The sequence below is a fragment of the Mytilus californianus genome, unplaced genomic scaffold (genome assembly GCF_021869535.1).
Source record: "Mytilus californianus isolate M0D057914Y unplaced genomic scaffold, xbMytCali1.0.p SCAF_8, whole genome shotgun sequence".
NCBI lineage: Eukaryota > Metazoa > Mollusca > Bivalvia > Mytilida > Mytilidae > Mytilus > Mytilus californianus.
Window position 1 is genome coordinate 25,260,070 of NW_026262734.1, and position 22,123 is coordinate 25,282,192.

At 34.4% G+C, this 22,123-nt stretch overlaps 1 protein-coding gene across 1 annotated transcript; it reads left to right on the plus strand.

The window, feature by feature from the left end:
- Positions 1–3,382: 3,382 nt before the first annotated feature.
- LOC127711959 (cerebellin-3-like) lies at positions 3,383–22,070 on the plus strand. The gene is made up of 4 exons (XM_052218114.1): positions 3,383–3,578; positions 4,904–5,016; positions 7,940–8,155; positions 21,960–22,070. Exons 1-4 carry the CDS (start codon positions 3,383–3,385, stop codon positions 22,068–22,070), a joined length of 636 nt encoding a protein of 211 aa, XP_052074074.1.
- The last annotated feature ends 53 nt before the right edge of the window (positions 22,071–22,123 follow it).

Genomic DNA, 22,123 nt, shown 5'->3' on the forward strand with positions numbered 1-22,123 from the left:
TTAGTCAAATGCGTTTTGTTTAAATATACTTTTTCACTTTTTTGGTCTTTTGGAAAATGTTGTTTGTGCTGTATATAGACCCCTCTAACAGGAAATTTGTGTTGCATGCACACGTATAAAAATTGCGGTTTTTATCCAACGCAATCATAGGTTTGAACGTTGTTTTCAATTTAGATATGTTTATATTTTTTCGTTTGGGCTTGCATTATATTTGCCTTCGGGCTTATATGATCCGTTCATCCTATTTTGACTCCTCAAAATTCAAGAGTCTATCCTAAATTGAGGTAAATTGTATGGCTTTCCAAATACCGTTTCGATTCCTAACATCACTGAAGAGACACTTAATTGTCGAAATCCGGATATGGTGTACAAAATCTTTTGCACCTTTTGTTTGCGGTATATCATCTTTTCCGCAAGTTTATTGTTTTCTGTTTAGTATTAAATTTATAATTAAGATCCATTTATTATATCGGTGATCCGTTTATTTGGCAATCGCCAATGGCAGTCAGCAGGGTTTAAGATCATTTGTTGTTCGACCTGTTAGTCAAATGCGTTTTGTTTAAATATACTTTTTCACTTTTTTGGTCTTTTGGAAAATGTTGTTTGTGGTGTATATGGACCCCTCTAACAAGAAATTTGTGTTGCATGCACACGTATAAAAATTGCGGTTTTTATCCAACTGCCATTGGCGATTGCCAAATAAACGGATCACCGATGTAATAAATGGATCTTAATTATAAGTTTAATACTAAACAGAAAACAATTAACTTGCGGAATAGATGGTATACCGCAAACAAAAGGTGCAAAGGTTTTTGTACACCATATCCGGATTTCGACAATTAATGTCAGTTCAGTGATGTTAGGAATCGACACGGTATTTGGAAAGCCACACAATTTACCTCAATTTAGGATAGACTCTTGAATTTTGAGGAGTCAAAATAGGATGAACGGATCATATAAGCCCGAAGGCAAATATAATGCAAGCCCAAACGAAAAAATATAAACATATCTAAATTGAAAACAACGTTCAAACCTATGATTGCGTTGGATATAAACCGCAATTTTTATACGTGTGCATGCATCATAAATCATAAATCAATTAGGTCTTCACCAGTGAGAAAGCATTCCACTTCAACAATTCTAAATATATAAAGAAAATGCACACTGTATGCATCAAAAACCAGATCTGGCGGGAGAAGTTATATCATTATTGACCTTGCTGTAAGTAAGTTGCTACTGACATGGTCAAAACTTCGCCCATCTGGTTAAACATCAACTATTAATGATCTCAAAAGTATAATTACCCCCAGTTTTTGGTGGTGGGGTTTGTGTTGCACAGTCTTTAGTTTTCTATGTTGTGTTTTGTGTACCATTGTTTGTCTGTTGGTCATTTTCTTTTTTAGCCATGGCGTTGTCAGTTTATTTTCGACTTATGACTTTGAATGTCCCTCTGGTATTTTTTGCCTCTCTTTTACACATTACATTTGCTTTTTTTCAATATGGATTTATTTCATTTAGTACATAAAACAATATACTTTTTTTTAACATTTCCCCAAAAAGTAAGTTATGCACGTGTACATAAAATGATCATTGGTCAGACTAGAGGTTTCTTGTGGGGGATTTCTAGAATTAAAATTGTATACAATGAAAATATGGTGTTTTAAACAAAGTAGAATTTTCTTATTTTTGTTGTTTGAAAATGAAATATTTAATTTATGTTTTCTTTTGAAAGGAATTCATATTTACACATTCTCCTCAAGAAAATCTGATATAGCCATCAGCATTAACTTCAGCAACAAAATTGTTGTACAATTATATTCATTTAATATCTGTACATATATATTTTAATTCCCTCTATAGCTCCAAATTATTTTTTTGTTTTTTCTCCTGGCAGCTCCAATATAGAAATGTATTTTTATTTGGATTTCATTATCTTTCTTTTTTTTCTTTGAAACCCTAAAAAGTAAAATAACAAAAGTACCGAACACCAAGGAAAATTCAGATCGGAAAGTCCCTTATCAAAAGGCAAATCAAAAGCTCAAACACATCAAACGAATGGAAAACAACTGTCATATTCCTGACTTGGTACAGGTATTTCCACCTCTTTGGTCATAAAGCTATCAAATGATTCTATTGATTAACCACACAATACTGCCCACATGTTCTTATCTTGTGTCAGTCAAACAAGTGCATTTGTTTATAAAACTAATCATCATCAAACCTCTTTAACAGTACAAGATATGGAAATATATTTTTCTTCTTTGGTTTTGTAATATTAGGAAGTAACAAAAACTGCTAAAATTGAAATTTTGATTAAATTTAGCTGCTTTGTATTGTGCTACCTTAACGCATATTTTACGTCAACACACGTTTTACGTGTGTTTAACATGAGTAATTCATCCGTTTCTTATGTGTTTGTTCATGCGTGGTCCTCAACATGCGTCTAACGTATGTTTTATAAGATACATAAAACGACCGTTTTACGCATGAAAAACGGTTATGCAATTATTGCTGTGTACTGAGTGACAATTTTCCAATACCATTATACCTTCTGTATAATTTTCAATTTACAATATACCGATTATTTTTTAGACCAAAATGTATGACGAAGTTATTGGATTTGAGAATTATATAGAAAGATTTTCGTGTTATATAAGATAACATATATAATCAAATGTTACTTGCATAAAAGGCTATAAAAGTGATCAAGTGTTTTCAGTGAATGATTGTAATGCGACTGACAGTATAGTGCATTTGAGCTAATAGTTAAATTGAAATCAGGTCATCTCTTTGAAGATGGATCAAAACATGACGATATAAAGTGAACATCCCTCAGAATCTTGTGAAAATGTATGTTTTATATATTTTCCCCATAATTTTGAATATATAATTACTGTATTTCCGGCTTATTATTTCTTTATATATGCATGCGACCCTGTCACCGACTTCTTTAATGTCCATCATATACTAAGGTTCCAAACATCAAATGAGACATCAACTCTACAATAAAATGCGATTTGAAAATAGAATCACCATAGGGCATACAACAATTCTGAAAATAAAAGTTCTACAAAAGACCAGTACAATGAACACAGCGAAAACCTCTAACACTGGCTTAAGTTTGTCTTAAGATGCACATAAGATTGTGAAAGAGATAACGGCTTGTTTTGAGAATATTTAGCACATTAAGATCAACACGTCATTTACGAACAATCCTATATAATTCACGAAACGCATTAAGATTAACATGAAAGTGTAGCGTTATCAAACCAGTTCACTTTGCCTACTTGATAATCTTGTAACCTTAAATGATTGTATTAATCAATATAAGACCATTTCATTTTGAGCCATACGTGAATGGTAATGTAAAATGAATACAAAAATGCTTCCGATTTACTTGACGATTATATTGCTTTTGCCAACAAGTCGAGTACTGTCACAGGAAGATGCCAAACACACAGAAACACGCCTGCAGAGACTGGAGATACTTCTCGACAGACAACAGTCTATAAATAAGGAACTTCAAACTGAAATTAGTAGACTGAATCTCGAAATTACCGAATGTACATCTATGAAAGGTTTGAATTAAATTATGAAGCAGTTACTATACTTCTGAAAGCCGAATAGCGGAATATTTAGACGTGTGATTACTCAATTATTTTACTTAAAATGCTGCTGTTAGGAATTTGTGAAATGGGATCAAACTATTTTTTTTTTGAGATACGAGCGTTGTTATTCTTCTCAAGGTAACTTTGGTGTCTTAATCTTCGACGAAAGATTATTCTTTGTTAATATTCAATGAGATAATTGCTTTTCATAAATACTTCTGAAATTTCAAAAACTAACAGCCTTATTTTGTTGGAAAATAAAAACAAAAAAAATGCCCAATCAAATTCAATGTGATTATCAGCCCTTGATTTTAAATGGATTTCTTTCAGAAAAGTTTAAAAACACTTAATGAAAATGTTTTTTTTTTTAGTAATTTCATCTTTAAATTTCAAGTTTTACATGTTTCTTTTGTATATTGAATGATACAGAGTAAAATAGTATTTTTGCAACATGCCCAGAAGGGATGCTCAGAAAAAGACACCCGATCTACTTTAAATAGAATTTTGAAATTCAATAAATGTATAAATATTTTCTTGCTGTAGAAATTAAAATTGAGAATGGAAATGGGGAATATGTCAAAGAGACAACAACTTGTTTACTATTGAATTTCAATATCATCTTTGTTTTTATTCTTGATTGTTTGTTTTATATTTTCATCTTTTTGTTTATTGACATTGTTTTATATTATATTTATAAATTTGTTGTTTCGTTTTATTTTTTTTTCTGGAGGAGTTTTTGATGCATACAGGTTAGATAAAATACCAATTTTTTGACATTTTTACCTATTATGTCTGCTTGTTTTGCTCACACATTGTTGTCAATACAATGGGATTTTATGCGACTGTCATACAAGTGAGATGTTTAGCTAGCTATAAAAACAGGTTTAAACCAACTATTTCTACATAGCACACGCATAAGGAAATGTCTGTAACAAATCGGAAATATGACAGTTGTTTTCCATTCGTTTGATGTATTTGAGCTTTTGATTTTGCCTTTTGATAAGGGACTTTCCGATCTAAATTTTCCTTGGTGTTCGGTAATTTTGTTATTTTACTTCTTAGGGTTTTATAGAAAAAAAAGAAGATAATGACATCCAAATAAAAATACATTTCTATAATGGAACTGCCAGGAGAAAAAACGAAAAAATAATTTAGAGCTATAAAGGGAATCAAAGTACTTTCAGTTTTGAATTTTTTGTTGCGTTCGGTATTTTTGTTATTTTACTGTTTGCAAAGGAAAGCGTATAATATTAGCCAATTGTGTATATGAACATCAAATTTAAGTTTGTTTTCATGACATATTTCAGCTCAAAAGAGACAGAATCCTCCAAATAAAGTAGCATTTTCAACGCAACTCACAACACATATAACTGGACTAGGCAAGCACGCAGCTGTTATATTTGACAAGGTAAAACAATATTTTTGCAAATTTGACATTTTTATCGGTTATACACCATGGAACTGAAAGGTAGTTCATGGTTATATAAAGTAAAAGTTAACATACATTAATTTACCAATTCAATCTATTAACATCACCTTATTTAATCATGTTGAATGTTTTTCCAGTAACGGCTTGTTCATGCACTGCATTTGTATTTACAAGATACACCTTTTTCTGATATTTGTGTAATTTTTATCTCGTGTGTACGTGTTGAAGCTTAGTCCAGAAAGACCTATTCTGCGCACAGAACTCATAGCATACGTCTTTCACTGCCATTAAATTTTGACGATTTAACGATCATCGAAGTATAAGACACCATTGCCAAACACGCGTACATTTAATCAGCAAAAAAAATGTTTACCCAATGAAAGGTTCATATACAATGACAAAGGAATGCTGTCTGGTTTATTATTTTGTTTTGAAGTTCGTCTTGAGAAACGATCAAATATCAATGTCTAATGTTCAACGGTGATTGGTAATTTTTGATGTTTAGGAGTGAGTTGATATGGATACATTTTATTTCTAGAATTGGGAAAATCTTGATAGTTCGAATATCTCGTTTTATATCGGCATATATTACCATTGCCGACTTGTTTCTATATTATTATGAGGCTGACTTCATACAGGAACTTCTTAGGAAGAAAGATAAGAAGTTAGCAATATCCTTTAACTTTACGTTCCGCTATAAAGATGATGTTCTCTCACTAAATAATACAAAATTTTGTGGCTATGTTAAACGAATCTATCCCATCGAACTAGAGATAAAGGATACTACAGATACAGTTTAGTCTGCCTCATATCTTGACTTATATCTAGAAATTGACAATGAGGTCGGCTGAAAACAAAACTTTACGACAAAAGAGATGATTTCAGCTTCCCAATTGTGAACTTTCCGTTTCTATGTAGCAACATTCCAGCAGCGCCTTTATACGGAGTATATATCTCCCAATTGATACGATATTCCCGGGCTTGTATTTCCTATCATGATTTCTTTGATAGAAGATTGCTGCTCACAAGGAAGCTATGAAACCAAGAGTTCCAAATGGTGAAGTTGAAATCATCCCTTCGTAAATTTTACGGACGCCATCACGAGTTGGTTGACCGTTATCGAATAACCGTTACACAGATGATATCGGATATGTTCCTTATGTCGTAACTACAATACCCTTCGCTTTTCACGAAGACCTACCGAATTAGACTATTTACCGGATTTGTAATAACATAAGCAACACGACGGGTGCCACATGTGGAGCAGGATCTGCTTACCCTTCCGGAGCACCTGAGATCACCCCTAGTTTTTGGTGGGGTTTGTGTTGCTTAGTCTTTAGTTTTCTATGTTGTGTCATCTGTAGTATTATTTGTCTGTTTGTCTTTTTATTTTTGGCCATGGCGTTGTCAGTTTGTTTTCGATCTATGAGTTTGACTGTCACTCTGGTATCTTTCGTCCCTCTTTTGTTTAGCCATAAGCTGTGATTCATAGATTGGCATTTGTTATGAGGAGGCTTTCACGGAACGCATAATTATTGTGTGAATGGTAATAATGTCAAACACTTTTAATACCATGGTCCGGTTTTACAGCTAGTCATCTAGCAACAAAGGCGTCTGTATTTGGATGATTCATATGATATGCTTTATATAAATTTCAAGTTCATATAACTAAATAATTGTGCTGAAATACATTTCAAAATTAGAATATTGACCTATGAAGGTTTTGCCTACTAGTATTCTATTAATTGGCCCATTTATTGTTTTTTCTGTTCTCCCGGGTTTAGATTTTTGGCTTTCCTGGGGAATTGCATTATAGAAACAACATGAATTTCTATAAACCACGCGTCAATATCAAAAGGTGTGTAACCAGATGCATCTAGGAGAGACTGATCATAATTCGTGAGATGAAATACCACAGCTTGAATATTTTTACGCTCCAATTCAGTTTACAGATACTTAGTGACTTACAATTAGGTAATCTGGTGTTAGAGTAAAAGGAGATAATTTGGCCTATATTTTACCCTTAATTGACTCTGATTACGTTATATGCCCTAGTTCAGATTGCAGAAATTAACATATAAAATCGTTTTACTTGATAAAATGATGCATCTGCGGGTATATGGCAGCTTCGAAGAAAGATAAAGTCACTGACCTTAACTTTACGCTTCATTTACATCGACTAAATTTTACATGTGAGTTCTTTATGAAATTAGAAAGTTTCATGCAATTATAAAAAAATCAGTACCGTCATGAATTGGAACAGAGTACACACTTGCTGCGTAAAGTTTTCCTTCTGACCACGTTAGGCTGCGATATGTATTGAGTTTAACGTTAAGTTCATTTCGCATGGCGCTGAGTGATCACACACGGTCCCTTTGTCACAAAAATAAACATCGTTTTTTTTATTCATTCATGCAGGTCAATGTGAGGGAGATGTGAGCTTTGCAATCGTTGATTACTTCTGCTGTTTTAAGATAGATCTTTATTTAACTTTTAATGTCTAACTTCCTAACTTATACACTAAATGACTAAAATTCGTAGAAAAAAAACATGTAACATGTCGTATGGGAAATAGAAGCATTGATTCTACTCTCACTGACCAAATATGCCAAAAGTTTTATATTTAAAATAGTGAAATGTATCTGGTAAGAGGGATAGAAACCTCTATGAAACAACAAAAGGCCTAGTCAGTACATTTGTACAAGTAAAATGTATGTGCCGCAAGTAAACTTATATTTAGATAAATATGTATAATATTTCATGAATATCTAACAGTCACCTTATTAATACAAAAAAAAATCGAAACAAGAAAGATTTCTTATATGCTTTAATTTGTAACTGCTGTGAATATTCATAAATACAATTATTATCTTAACATTTCTTTTGAATACATTTTATATAGGTTATACTGGATACGACTACATCATACAATAATGGCGATGGTGTATTTGTTGTTCCCATTGTTGGTATTTACGTATTTACTTGGACGGTATCGATAGCAAATGGTGATTGGCAAACCACAGAATTGGTCGTAAATGGCAATCCATATGCTTTCACCAAAGTGGACACTGGTGACGGTAGTGACTACGGTAGTGGTACACAAACTGCTGTCCTAAAGGTAAGAGACCTTTTTTGTAAAGATAACTTACATACAATACTTGTGAAAGTAAAGTTGTATGTACCTTAAGCAAAATCTAACAAAGAATTTCGCCAAAAACTGGTGATAAGGGGCCATGTTGAAGAACTAATTGGAACTTTGAGGTGTGGAAAGGCCTATTTCTTTATGTTTGGTTGCGTGCTTGATAGGAAATGTTCTTCATGCATCATACAACATATCCAATTCTTTTATTACTCTGTTTTCATAATACATATTATTTTCTAAACTGAGTAAATGTTTTCGAAGATATTATGTTTAGTATCGTTTTGTGCTTTTCCTTAATCACTTTTCAAAATCATGAGAGAGGAATCTGATGTCATTATTCATTATTACATGGTATATAAATAAACTCATCATAGATACCAGGTTACATTTTGTATTTACGCCAGACGCGCGTTTCGTCTACAAAAGACTCATCAGTGACGCTCGAATCCGAACAAGTTAAAAAGCCAAATAAAGCACGAAGTTGAAGAGCAATGAGGACCAAAATTCCTCAAAGTTTTGCCAAATACAGCTAAGGTAATCTATTCCTGAGGTAGAAAAGCCTCAGTTTTTTCAAAATTGCAAAAGTTTTGTAAACAGTTAATTTATAAATTTGACCATATCAATGATAATTCATGTCAGCACAGAAGTGCTGACTCATCATATGTAGCAGTATTAAAATTGTGTACGCCAGACGCACGTTTCGTTTACAAAAGACGCATATCAGTGACACTCGAATACAAAAATTAAAAAAAAAGGTAAAATAAAGTACGAAGTTGAAGAGCACTGAAAACCCAAATTTCCGAGAGGTTTTGCCTATAAGAATTAAGAAAAAAGAACATGTCTTCAAATTAACTATTAAGAATTGAAGATATGTACATGTAAGTTAACTCTATGACATAGCCAGATGTACTTCGAAGTCGGATAACTCGAAAATAAGTTTGAAAAAGTATTTTAAAATTTTGGTTAGAACTATATTTTTCGGCAATATACAATGTAAAAAAAACTATATATACATTAAGCAGCCCATTTTAGCTCAAAGAAATATGTGAGCTTTTGCCATCACTCTGTGTCCGCCGTCGGCAAACTTGTAAAAAATCTGCGTCTTTTACACTACTTGGCAAAATATTATCAAACTTCACATTAATTTATCTGGGTGAATCTTGATTAAAACTTGTATCCGGGGATTCGCTCCGTCAATATACACGAAAGCTCTTGCTAAAAAAATAGAGCAATAGGGTAAATGACAGTTTTTGTTTTTAGGAGAACGGACAACACAATTTGGAGTAAATTTCCCTGAAATGTCCTTTTTATTTATCAAATTTCACAGTGCTTGGTTATTATCTTAAAAACTATTATGGATACAGAGAAACATTACATAATAAAAATTACAAGAACAAATATAAATCAATTGTTTTAAAAACAATTGTTAAACGGTCTTTCCCCTCTGAAACATGATTAATTGGTTGGTTGGTTGGTTGGTTGGTTGGTTGGTTGGTTGATCGATCGATTGATTGATTGATTGAATGAATGATTGATTGATTGATTGCTTGATTGAAAGTTTGCATGACACTCTCTCTATGCGAGGCATCGGACTTGATGTTCATGTTCTGACCGGGCTGCGTACTTGTACATCCCGCACTCCCAAACGGACAGCCTAAGGATATCCTAATAAATAAAAATCCTAACATCTTCTTTTTTTTCTAATTTTCCCTATTTGCTACGAGAACTGGTACTTCATGGTTTCTTTTATGTGTTGTGTGTACATTTTGTTTCAATTTGTAGGGGGAAAAAATGAGTAACATTTTGTCTTGGAAGTTTCACTTTCCATATTTGGATATGGATTTCGGATGTTTTATTCTAATTTTAGGTCCGCGCGCGTGATGATGTTTTGAAGTCACGTGACGCTCGAATATATATGTCAGGGGAGACCGTTGAACAGAACACATGTGTACTGATCGGACAAACATGATCACTATTGGTTTTATTATTTACAGGTCATTGATGACGGATCATGCATGCATCTTACGTACACATGTTTACGGGAGCACAGATTTGTATTTAAATGCATGATTAAAAAAAATTTTATTGTAGGATTTCAGCAATATTTACGATTTTTCTACGTCATTGAATTTTATTTCTCAATCAAGCGGACCGCGTCTAACATGAACATGAATTGGAGCCGATTTTTGCAGGAATGAATTTCTATTTAAGAAGTTTGTATATCAGAAGGATTGCATTTTTTACAGTAAATTGTACAGGACTGAACTTCAAGGCGAAATGGAATTCCCTCAAAGTAGAAGAAAAAAAAAAGGGGGGGGAGGTGGAGGATGGTGGACCTTTGTTGATAAATTAAGATAAGATGCATGTTTACATCATGATAGCTGCAAAGTTTAAGGCTATAATTAGTTCATTTTGTTCATTTTACTATTTCAGTGACATGGAACCCCTAAAACAATGACGCGTACCATTTTAACAAAAACTTTCCAGTTATATCATGTCGCGACTAACATTTTGGTCAAATTTTTTTTATACGGCTTACGGTTTACGTGTTACAAAAACATAACGACAAATTAATTTGGTAAAGGCAGATAACTCCTTTAAGATTTCACTGGATCGCTTCGATCCAAATTAGGCAAAAATTCCTGAGGATGTAACAAACAATTTAGAAAAAGAATGTTGTCGATAATTTTTTTTGTTACGAAGGAGATGCACACAGATGATAAACAGTGAATAGGGAGATAACTCTTGCAAAGAAAATGGTTCGGCTTAGCAGGGTGAAATTTAAAAGCGCATAAACTATACGATACAATATGAGAAATATCTAAGCGACATATTGCGAAACAAACATTTATCGCAAGAACAAAATTTGGCGGAAGAAAAAAAAAAAAAATAATCAGAACAAATACAATAGGTCTTTCCACAGAAAAGTGGAAAGACCTAATAAGATCTATGTATTAATCATTTCACAGATGACAACGGATGATCCCGTCCCCTTAGACCTACCGAATTAGACTTCTCACCAGGTTTGAACTAACATGAGCAACACGACGGGTGCCATGTGTGGAGCAGGATCTGCTCACCCTTGCGGAGCACCTGAGATCACCCACAGTTTTTGGTTCGGTTGGTGTTGCTCAGTCTTTGGTTTTCTATGTTGTGTTTAATGTACTGTTGTTTGCCTGTTTGTTTTTTTTTTCTTTTTTAACCATGACATTGTCAGTATATTTTCGACTTATCAGTTTGAATGTCCCTTTGGTATCCTTCGCCTCTTTTTTTTTAGTCAACATTGTAATATTAAGTCAATGAACTATAGGTTATCCTATAGTCTGGGAAAACACCAAGGTCATGGCATCTGTTTACTATCAAATGTAAGTTCTTATCAGATCCTAACTGTTACTAGCTTTATATGAGAACTGTTTCCAGATCAACATCACTTGCGTGCTTTATACTTGACAAGTAAACATGTACAATGTATATAGTTTAGATTAGAATAAAACATATGTATATATATCAAAGGAGTATATTATTTGCCTCGCCAATATAACATGGTAGCAGCGGTTTAAAACATTTTAGTTACACCGGACAATTCTTTGATTAATCCTGTAGTAGTGCAGTACATTGACTGAAATTATGGCAACATTTCAAGTCGCAGCTCCAGAAAAGTTTGACTTTTGTAAGCCAGAAACGTGGACCAAATGGATCCAAAGATTTGATAGATTCAGATCAGCTTCGGGGCTGGAGGAAAAAGCAGGAGCTACACAGGTTAACTCTTTAATCTACACGATGGGTCCGGAAGCAGATGATATTTTTGCGTCATTTGATTTGTTGGAGGAAAACAAAAAGAAATATGCAAAAGTGAAAGAGCAATTTGACAAGTACTTCATAGTTAGAAGGAATGTTATTTTCGAACGTGCAAAGTTCAATAAGCGGAAACAAGACGACGATGAAGGTGTAGAAAGTTTTGTTACATCTTTATACACATTAACTGAACATTGTGGATACAACGATTTAAGACAAGAAATGATAAGAGACAGAATAGTTGTCGGTATCAAGGATTCCAACTTATCATTGAAAATGCAGCTTGATCCGGAGCTTACTCTTAAGAAAGCAACTGACATGGCCCGCCAATCGGAGACTGTGAAGAAACAGCAGGCTATAATGAGATGTGACAATCCGAACTCTAATGTTGATGCAGTTAAATCGAAATTCAACAAAACTAAATTTGTGAAAAAGCAGAAGCAGCCTTTCCATTCACAACAAAAGGGATGCCAAAGATGCGGAAATCGACAATTTCACCCCAGAGAAAAATGCCCAGCTAAAGGAGCAAAATGTTACAAGTGCTCAAATATCGGACACTTCGCAAAATCTTGCAGAACCGTGAAAACGGTTGAATCGGTGAGCGTTTATTCGGACGCTGAAGGATTTCTGGGAACAATCAACACAGTCGGTGATCGCCCCTGGACAACAAAACTTTTCATTCATAAAAAGGAGATAGATTTCAAAATCGACACTGGTGCGGATGTTACAGTAATTTCTGACAGTGATTTAAAAGGAATAAATAATATAGAACTGATGAAAGCGAACAAAAGACTGAGTGGACCGAGAAACACAAACTTAAATGTTGTAGGAAAATTTCAATGCATGCTTGAAACAAAGGACAAATTTAGTGTTCAGGATATATATGTTGTTAAGGGATTAAGTAAACCATTATTAGGTAGGCCAGCTATTCAGGCTTTAGGTATTATTGATAAGGTTAATGTTTCGTCTGTCAACGCGAGTAGCGAAGCGAATAACTACTATCGCGGTAAATATCCAAAGATATTTAACGGTCTAGGGAAAACAAAATGGACATATACAATTGCGCTAGGCCCAGACGCGAAACCGTATGCTTTGTCAACGCCGCGCAGAGTACCGTTACCTTTAATGGATAAGGTAAAGACTGAGTTGACAAGAATGGAAAAACTAGGGGTCATCTCAAAAGTCGATGAACCGACCGAGTGGTGCGCTGGCATGGTTGTTGTGCCGAAATCAAACGGTGACGTGCGCATATGTATCGATTTTACAAAATTGAACGAATCGGTCAAGCGTGAAAATTATCCGCTTCCAGCTGTAGAAGAGTCGCTTGCAAAGCTTGCAAATGCAAGAATATTTTCAAAATTAGATGCAAATTCTTCGTTTTGGCAAACTAACCTAGCAGAAGAGTCACGTCCGCTCACAACGTTTATTACGCCTTTCGGTAGGTATTGTTGCAATCGATTACCTTTCGGAATAAACTCTGCCAGTGAATTTTTTCAAAAACGTATGTCAGAGACAGTGGAGGGGTATCCAGGCGTATTGTGCCATATGGACGATGTTCTCGTGTTTGGTGCCTCACAGGAGGAGCACGACGAGCGCCTAGAGAGAATTTTAGAAGCGATCGGAAAAGCCGGTCTCACACTGAACGAAAAGTGTGAATTTTCAAAACCGTCAGTCAAATTCCTGGGTCAAATCATTGACGCGTCGGGTTGTAGGGTAGACCCAGACAAAGTTAAGGCTATTGCCGAGATGGCAAAGCCAACTGATATATCAGGAGTAAGACGTTTTTTAGGAATGGTGAATCAACTTAACAAATTTTCGTGCAAGGTGACAGAGCTAACTAAGCCGCTACGTGAACTATTAAAGACTCACAATGCTTGGTATTGGGGTATAGCACAAGAAACCGCGTTTACCGAGATAAAGAATGAGCTAGCTTCGTCCGGAACGCTTGGACATTATGATCCAAATAAGGACACTGTAGTGTCAGCTGACGCGTCGTCGTTTGGATTGGGCGCAGTCATTAGGCAAAAACATGGAGAAATATTGAAGCCTGTTGCGTATGCTTTGCGTTCTATGACAGACACAGAGCAGCGCTACGCGCAAATAGAAAAAGAAGCGTTAGCTTTGACCTGGGCGTGTGAGAAGTTCAGCAATTATTTGATAGGTAAGAAGTTCAATCTCGAAACTGACCACAAGCCGCTCGTACCGTTACTCAGCAGTAAAGGTATTGCAGAACTTCCGCCGCGTATTCAAAGATTCCGAATGCGACTTTTGAGGTTTGATTTCACAATTGAGCACGTACCAGGTAAGGAATTGAATATCGCAGATGCATTATCTAGATCGCCGGTAGACATCTTGTCCGAGTCCAATGAATTCGAGACCGAGACAAAAGCGTACGTGGACAGTATCGTTAATAATTTCCCGGCATCAGATATGAGACTTCAAAACATTAGGGACGAGTGCGTAAAAGATGAAATATGCAAAACCCTAATGTTTTATTGCAAAGAAGGGTGGCCAGAAAAATCTAGTTTAAGTGACAGCTTGAAACCGTATTGGAGTCTACAGGGAGAGTTCACTATCGTGGGAAATAATTTATTAAAAGCCGATAGGTAAGTTATCCCGCGGTCGTTACAAGACGAAATACTAGAACGACTTCACGATGGTCATCAAGGCATAGTTAAATGTCGAGAGCGAGCCAAGTCCTCGGTGTGGTGGCTTGGTATCAGTACAATAATAGAAAACATGGTCAAAAGATGTCAAAAATGTATCGAAAATGCTAATGATCATGCGGAACCGCTATTGCAGCCGGAATTTCCTAAACGACCATGGCAAAAACTAGCGTCCGACTTGTTTGAACTAAAAGGGCAAACGTACTTATTAGTTGTTGATTATTTTTCGAGATACATCGAGATAGCAAAATTGTCTAGCACAAGTTCTCAATCCGTCGTGAATCATTTAAAGTCATTTTTTGCAAGACACGGAATACCGGAAACTTTTATTACGGACGGTGGACCTCAATACAACTCATTAACATTCAAGCAATTCGCGCAGTCGTATGGTTTTCGACACATAATGAGTAGTCCACGATTTGCCCAGTCAAACGGACTAGCTGAACGTAGCGTTCAAACTATTAAAAATATGCTAAAAAAATCAGACGACGAATATAATTCTTTACTTTCTTATAGAACAACACCGCTTGCTAATGGTTACAGCCCGGCAGAACTTTTGATGGGGCGTAAGCTAAGAACGTTGGTCCCAGTTGCTCCGAAAAACCTCGCACCTAAATTGCCTAACACTCGCGAGTTGTTCAGAAAGGAAGATGAATATAAATTTAAACAAAAACAGTATTATGACAGACGACATCGAGCGCGACCATTTTCTAAAGTAAAAACAAACGATCGCGTTTGGGTTAAAGATCAAAGGAAACAGGGAATAGTCAAAGCGGAATCTAATGAACCGCGTTCTTATATAATTGAAACTGACAGTGGCGAAATTCGTAGGAATCGGCGACACTTTTCAAATTTGCCTGAAAAGCCTGATACAAAATTTGCTAAAAATACTTTTGAAACAATCCCCGATGAAATGCCAATTCACAATAATGAAATAAAAGATAACACAACAGATCAATCTGATAAATCTGATTTGTATGTAACCAAGTCAGGGAGAATATCAAAACCTCCAGATAGGTTAGATTTGTAAACAAAGATCAGCTGTTCCATTCATGATAACATTTATTAGTAATTACTATATTTTCTTACAAGCTGAAAAGGGGAGATGTAATATTAAGTCAATGAACTATAGGTTATCCTATAGTCTGGGAAAACACCAAGGTCATGGCATCTGTTTACTATCAAATGTAAGTTCTTATCAGATCCTAACTGTTACTAGCTTTATATGAGAACTGTTTCCAGATCAACATCACTTGCGTGCTTTATACTTGACAAGTAAACATGTACAATGTATATAGTTTAGATTAGAATAAAACATATGTATATATATCAAAGGAGTATATTATTTGCCTCGCCAATATAACAAACATAGCCGAAATTGTCAGTTAACCCCTTAGAGGAGTTAATGCTCTGGAGTGAAACTATAATAGAAAGAAACGGCAAAAAGCAAAGACGGCAAGCACAATAAGACATACAAATAAGTCAACATGGCTGATATTGTAAATTTTCTTTTTATAGGAGTTATTTCCCCTAAGTGACGATTTTTGACTTTTAATGTTTATTGCAGAAACTAACATAAATAGAGGGAAACTTTATAACAAAAAATGTTTAGCACCACAAGATCTACAAATAAGTCAACATGGGAAAACATTGTCTACCGACTCCTTGTAAGCATTATTGCTCCTGAATGATGATTTTACCCATTTTGATCATGTATTAGAAAGAGGGAATCAAAAATGATCAGCAAAACAACATCTACATGTAAGTCAAAATGACCGAAGTGGTACATGTGTATCTCCTTATTCGATTCAATGCCCGTAAATGACGATTTTGTTACGATTTTTTTTTATAATTTCCCCTTAACTTTTTGTAGATAGGTAAAAAGGGAAACAGTAAAAGTAACCCTCAATACCTAAACTATATCTACAAATAAACCACTCATTAACATTTTCTCGTTTGGAGCACTGACAGAAGAACATAGATTAAGAAGGTAGATAAGTTAGTAAACAAAAAGCAAAACTAGGTTACATAGACTTCAGTAATGGGGGAAAGGTTTTTGATTTAAAGGGAAATCACACTATTTATACTACTAATAATAATTCATTGAAATTTTGCATGTATACAGATCATACTTATAAAGATATTTTAGGCGGAAAAAAAATTGGGGTCACCAATGTTGTTTTCGAGATATGACGTCATCAAAACTTAAAGAATCGCGTTATAACGAAATATAGAAATAGCGCTCTTAATTTGCTAAAAAAAGACAAACTTATTGAAAAACGATGTTTAACTGGAATAACAAAAACGGTCAAATGTAACTTGTACCTTATGAACATTTATTTGTCTCAGTTTCCTTATTTTTGAAGGCCTTTGAACATTTCCCGCCATTTTTATTGCTATTTATAATAGATTTTTCTTGAAATAAAAAAAATCTACTAATGTTTTTCCATTCAAACTTCTGCATAAGTTGCAGCTTCAGAGAAGATTTTAAAAGCATAAATAAAAAAGGGGGGTCACCGATGTTTTAAATCCGCTAAAACGGAAATAATCTTATTATTGAATTTTGGCGGGAACTATAACCTTTTCTGTTAACGTTATAGAACGACGTTGCTGGCATAACAGCATTTCTTGCAACGCTTTGGTTAAGTTAAACCTTTTCACTACAAAATATAATATCATTTTTGAACATTTTTTAAGGTATTTTTAATATTCATTGATATTTTTATCAATCTATTGAATCGTTAAACATAGATACAATAACAGTTTATCATAAAGTATTTGTTAAAGTCGAAGTCATCTCATTTTTTTATTTAATTGCATTTGTTGTATGTGGAAAACGAATTTTTGCCTCATGCCGTATTATAGAAATAATTTTCGGCTTCCAGATAAAGAATCTTCGACCTCGGAAGACTGAGGGTATCCGGGCTGAAAAGTAACACGTTCCTTTTAGACTGCAGGCAGAATAATTTCGTAACCATAATTTCACTAGCTTGTCCATTCGCACCGGGAAGATAAAACCTGAAATGCCATGTTAAAAATGCCACAAACTCAGCACGTTAAAAGAAACCTATTTTCGGTAGGAATTTAAAATTGGTTAACATTTCCGTAATTACACAACGCTTCATAATTTATTCGAACTGTGGAAACCAAATTTTTTTCTGAGTTCTATCATCCCGCACCTATTTTTCATACATCGTTTCATGTTCATTGTGCATAATATGTTCAATGTTCAACGCCTGTGTATTAAAACCTTATGTATTACGCATATTTTATTACCGTTCGATTAATCGCTCAACTTTGGTATGTTATGAGAAATACAATGCATCCGATAATTTAGAGTTAATTGAACATGTTGATATATTTTATCTAACTCTAGTTTTTTGTCGAGCCTTCGACTTTAGTCGAAAAAGCGAGACATAGCGATCCTACATTCCGTCGTCGGCGTCGGCGTCGGCGTCGGCGTCGGCGTCGTCGTCGTCGTCGGCGGCGGCGGCGGCGTCTACAAATATTCACTCTGTGGTTAAAGTTTTTGAAGTTTTAATAACTTTCTTAAACTCTCCTGGATTTCTACCAAACATGGACAGAAGCTTGTTTATGATCATAAAATAGTATCCAGAAGTAAATTTTGTAAAAATAAAATTCCTGTTTTTCCATATTTGACTTATAAATGGACTTGGTTTTCTGCCAGGAAACAATACATTTACTCTGTGATTAGAGTTTTTAAATTTTTAATAACTTTCTTAAACTATCCTGGATTTGTACCAAACTTGGTCAGAAGCTTGTTTATGATCATAAGATAGTATGCAGAAGTAAATTTTGTAAAAAAAAAAATCTATTTTTTCCGTATTTTACTTATAAATTTACTTAGTTTTTCTGCCAGGAAACAATACATTTACTCTGTGGTTAACGTTTTTAAGATTTTAACAACTTTCTTTAACTATCCTGGATATGTACCAAACTTGAACAGAAGCTCGTATCTGGAAGGAAATTTTGTCAAAATTTTGTACCTGTTTATCCGTATTTTACTTTTAAATGGACTTAGTTTTTCTTCCAGTTAACATTACATACAGTATGCAGTTAAAGTTTTTAAAACATTTATTAGATCCATAAACTATCCTAGATTTATACCAAACTTGGACAGAAGTTTCTTACAATCAAACGATAGTATCGAGAGGAATATTTTTAGTGATTTTTTCCTCATTTTTGTTGAGCCTGCGATTAACAGCAAAAGTAGGCGAGACACTGGGTTCCGTGGAACCCTTACAAATTTTTTTATCAGATGACAAATGAGAGTGTGGATAACCTTTGAGGTAGAATAAGAGTTCGAGTTCCAGCTAAATTTTGAGTTAAAGTTCCAGTTTTATTTTTAGTTCGAATGTTAATTCGAGTGAGAGTTCTAGTTAAAACTTGAGTTCCACTTAGAAACTTCCGAATTATACTGTGAGATAGAAAAAATTCTGGTAAGAGTTAAAATTTTGAGATCCGATGAAATTAAAAGAAAGATTGCAGTTTCTATTTTCTGTTGGTGCACCTCTCTTTCTTGAATTGTATATTCTTTTATCACATTTATGTTTCAGTATGGTATAGCCTATATACTTTTTTTGCCAAAACTGATTAATGAAAGGGAATTTGAAAATAACTGATTGATTGTGTGTGCCACTTTCAGCACTCTGCTATATCATGTTGGCCATTTTTTTTTTAAAGAACCAAGGTATCAAGAGTAAATCAGCTATCTTTGTATTAAACAAATGGTTGCCCTTTACAGTCATGATCGAAATCTGACAATCTCCCTATATCACTGTTTGTTGACATGCAAGTGATCACATTGAGTTATCTGAACACGAACCTACATCTGACCTACTAGGTTTTGTTTTGAAAAAAAAATTACAATATACCAAGAGTAACAGCATGTAAGCGTACAGCTTCCGGAACTTGTAGTTTTCTGCCCAACAGAGGGATGTAAATAAGAACAATGAGTTTCGATGTTCCTTTGGTGTCAAACGCCTCTCTCTCTCTCTTTCTTTTTTTTTAGGGGGGGGGAGGAAGGGGGTATGGGGGCACAAACACATGAACACGAGTGATTCGTAGAGTAATCATATTTGTTGAAATATCAAACGTTATTTAAGAATGACGCCAGTTAAACATCACTGTTAAAGAAGCATACAAAATTTTACATCGGTTGCTGGCTGTCGAAATCAAAGAAAATTTAGCACCGTATTATATAGTACATTATACTCAATCTTCCTTTAATGCTTTGTACAGGCTTACATAATTTGGGCACGAAAAACAATCATATTTTGTAGTAATTCTTCAAACTGTCAATTATAGCGAACTGTACGACCAGCAAGTTAAAAAAATAAGGCTGCTAGACGTCAGAGCAATCTAAAATTCAAACACTATGCCTAGTTATTTTTGTACTATTGATGACCGTACTGCCTACAACAACAACAAAAAATCCACACTGTGTATTTGGCTTTACAAGTCTCCAACAAGAGAAATATCTAACACACACACACATGTAGAGTAACATGTCTTTCAGAGTGCTAATCTGTAAAAATCACATTTAGGTCCGTCTTGTGAAAGAGTATTCATCTCCTATAGAAAAAAATTTTGTGCTGATATTCATGTAATATTTGCCACTGAAAGTTTTGCAAAAATCAAGAAAAAAACGAAAACAAAAACAAAAACAAAACAAAACCTAGTAGGTCAGATGTAGGTTCGTGTTCAGTATATTCCCACATACCGCATCGCGACGATACGTTGCCAACAGTTGGGTTACACTAATGACAGTACAATTGCCTATATTGACCGGATGAGATATAAATAGTCAGGGGGCCTCGGTGGCCGAGTGGTCTAAGTAGTTACTACTGTAATCACTAGCCAGTCAACACTGAAGTTGTGAGTTCAAACCCTGCTCGTGCGGGTGCACTCGACTCCAATCTTAATTGACTATGATTGTCAGTTTTCCTATCGAAGGTCGGTGGTTTTCTCCGGTCACTCCGGCTTCCTCCACCAATAAAAACTGGCCGCCACGAAATAGCCCAAAAGCGGTGCTTAAAAGTGGCGTTAAAACACCAAAAATCAAATATAAATAGTCAGAACTTTTTTATTTGATAGATTTTTTTAATATTTGAAGACCTTGGAAATGTTAGACTATATTTTATGAAAAACTAACAGAGAAGTTGACCGGACGGATTTCACACTCACTGATGTACCGTAACGCTTTACATATATTGAACTGATCGACAAAAAGTGTTACTTGTAATATCTCTTTTGTTTTACAATATTTTTTCATACAACTAAGAAATCTGCGAGATTAATAGTTATCTTAAATGAAAATTTAAACTTTATAGTAAAACAAAATGTTTTTCTAAAAAAAAAAGTTGACCGGACGGATTTCACATTCGCCGATGTACGCTTTGATTATACTGAAATGATCGACAAAAAGTGTCATAAATATCTCTTTTGTTTTTAAATATTTTTTTCTTCGTGAAACAAAGAAATCTGCGAGATCAATAAATATGTTAATATATGAAAATATAAACTTTACAGTCAATAAAAAAAGTTTTTCTACAAAAAAAAGTTGAGCCGACGGATTTCGCTTCAAATAATAAAGACCAGATCGACAAAAAATGTTGATATTTCTCATGTCTAACAATATTTTTCGGTGAAATTAATAAACCTTTAAGAAAAATAATTGTATAAATGGTATTGTATGTAAATACTAACTCAATAATAATAATAATAATAATCATATCTTTATTTAAAGAGAGTAACTCATTTGAATTAAACCCAATCGTAAGGTAATTCATATCAAGATCATATCAAGACCACTTTCGGCTATTTTTTTGCCATACATTTTGTCCGTTTCGAGTAGCAGTTTCATTTTTTGCACGTCATTTGCTTTCTCTTGCTTTAGTGAACGTCCCTTTGAGCGGGCCGCCATTTTAGAAATTAGCAACCTTAACGACGGACTCGAAAACGACGACGTCATAATACGGTCACGACACTATAGCGGCGCCGAGTGCGATGCGTATAAACAATAGTGTGATTTCCCTTTAACGTTGCTTCAACAGCATATCTGGACTTCACAAATGTCCATGAATTGTCTTACAAAAATGCCGGGAAGTAAGTGAAAAAAATGTGAGTAGTGAATATCCTTCGTAGTTTTATTTATTGATGTTTTTAACAATATTCACTGTAATAAATCATTTTCGTTTAATCTTAATTTTACACCTAATTGTGCTTATAGAAGTGAATACATGAATTAAGATCATGTAGTAATTTAGATATTAATTTTATTTACTCTATTACAATAGGTAAACAAAAGTGACCACGTATGGATAAGAACGGGGAACATAGGAGACGGCGTCGTGGACGGCAAAACGTATAATACATTTTCGGGCTGGATTTTGTTTCCAATGGAATAAACTGAAATTTGACAGTTATTATATTGGTTCCTGTATTCATTGGACTTTTTTGG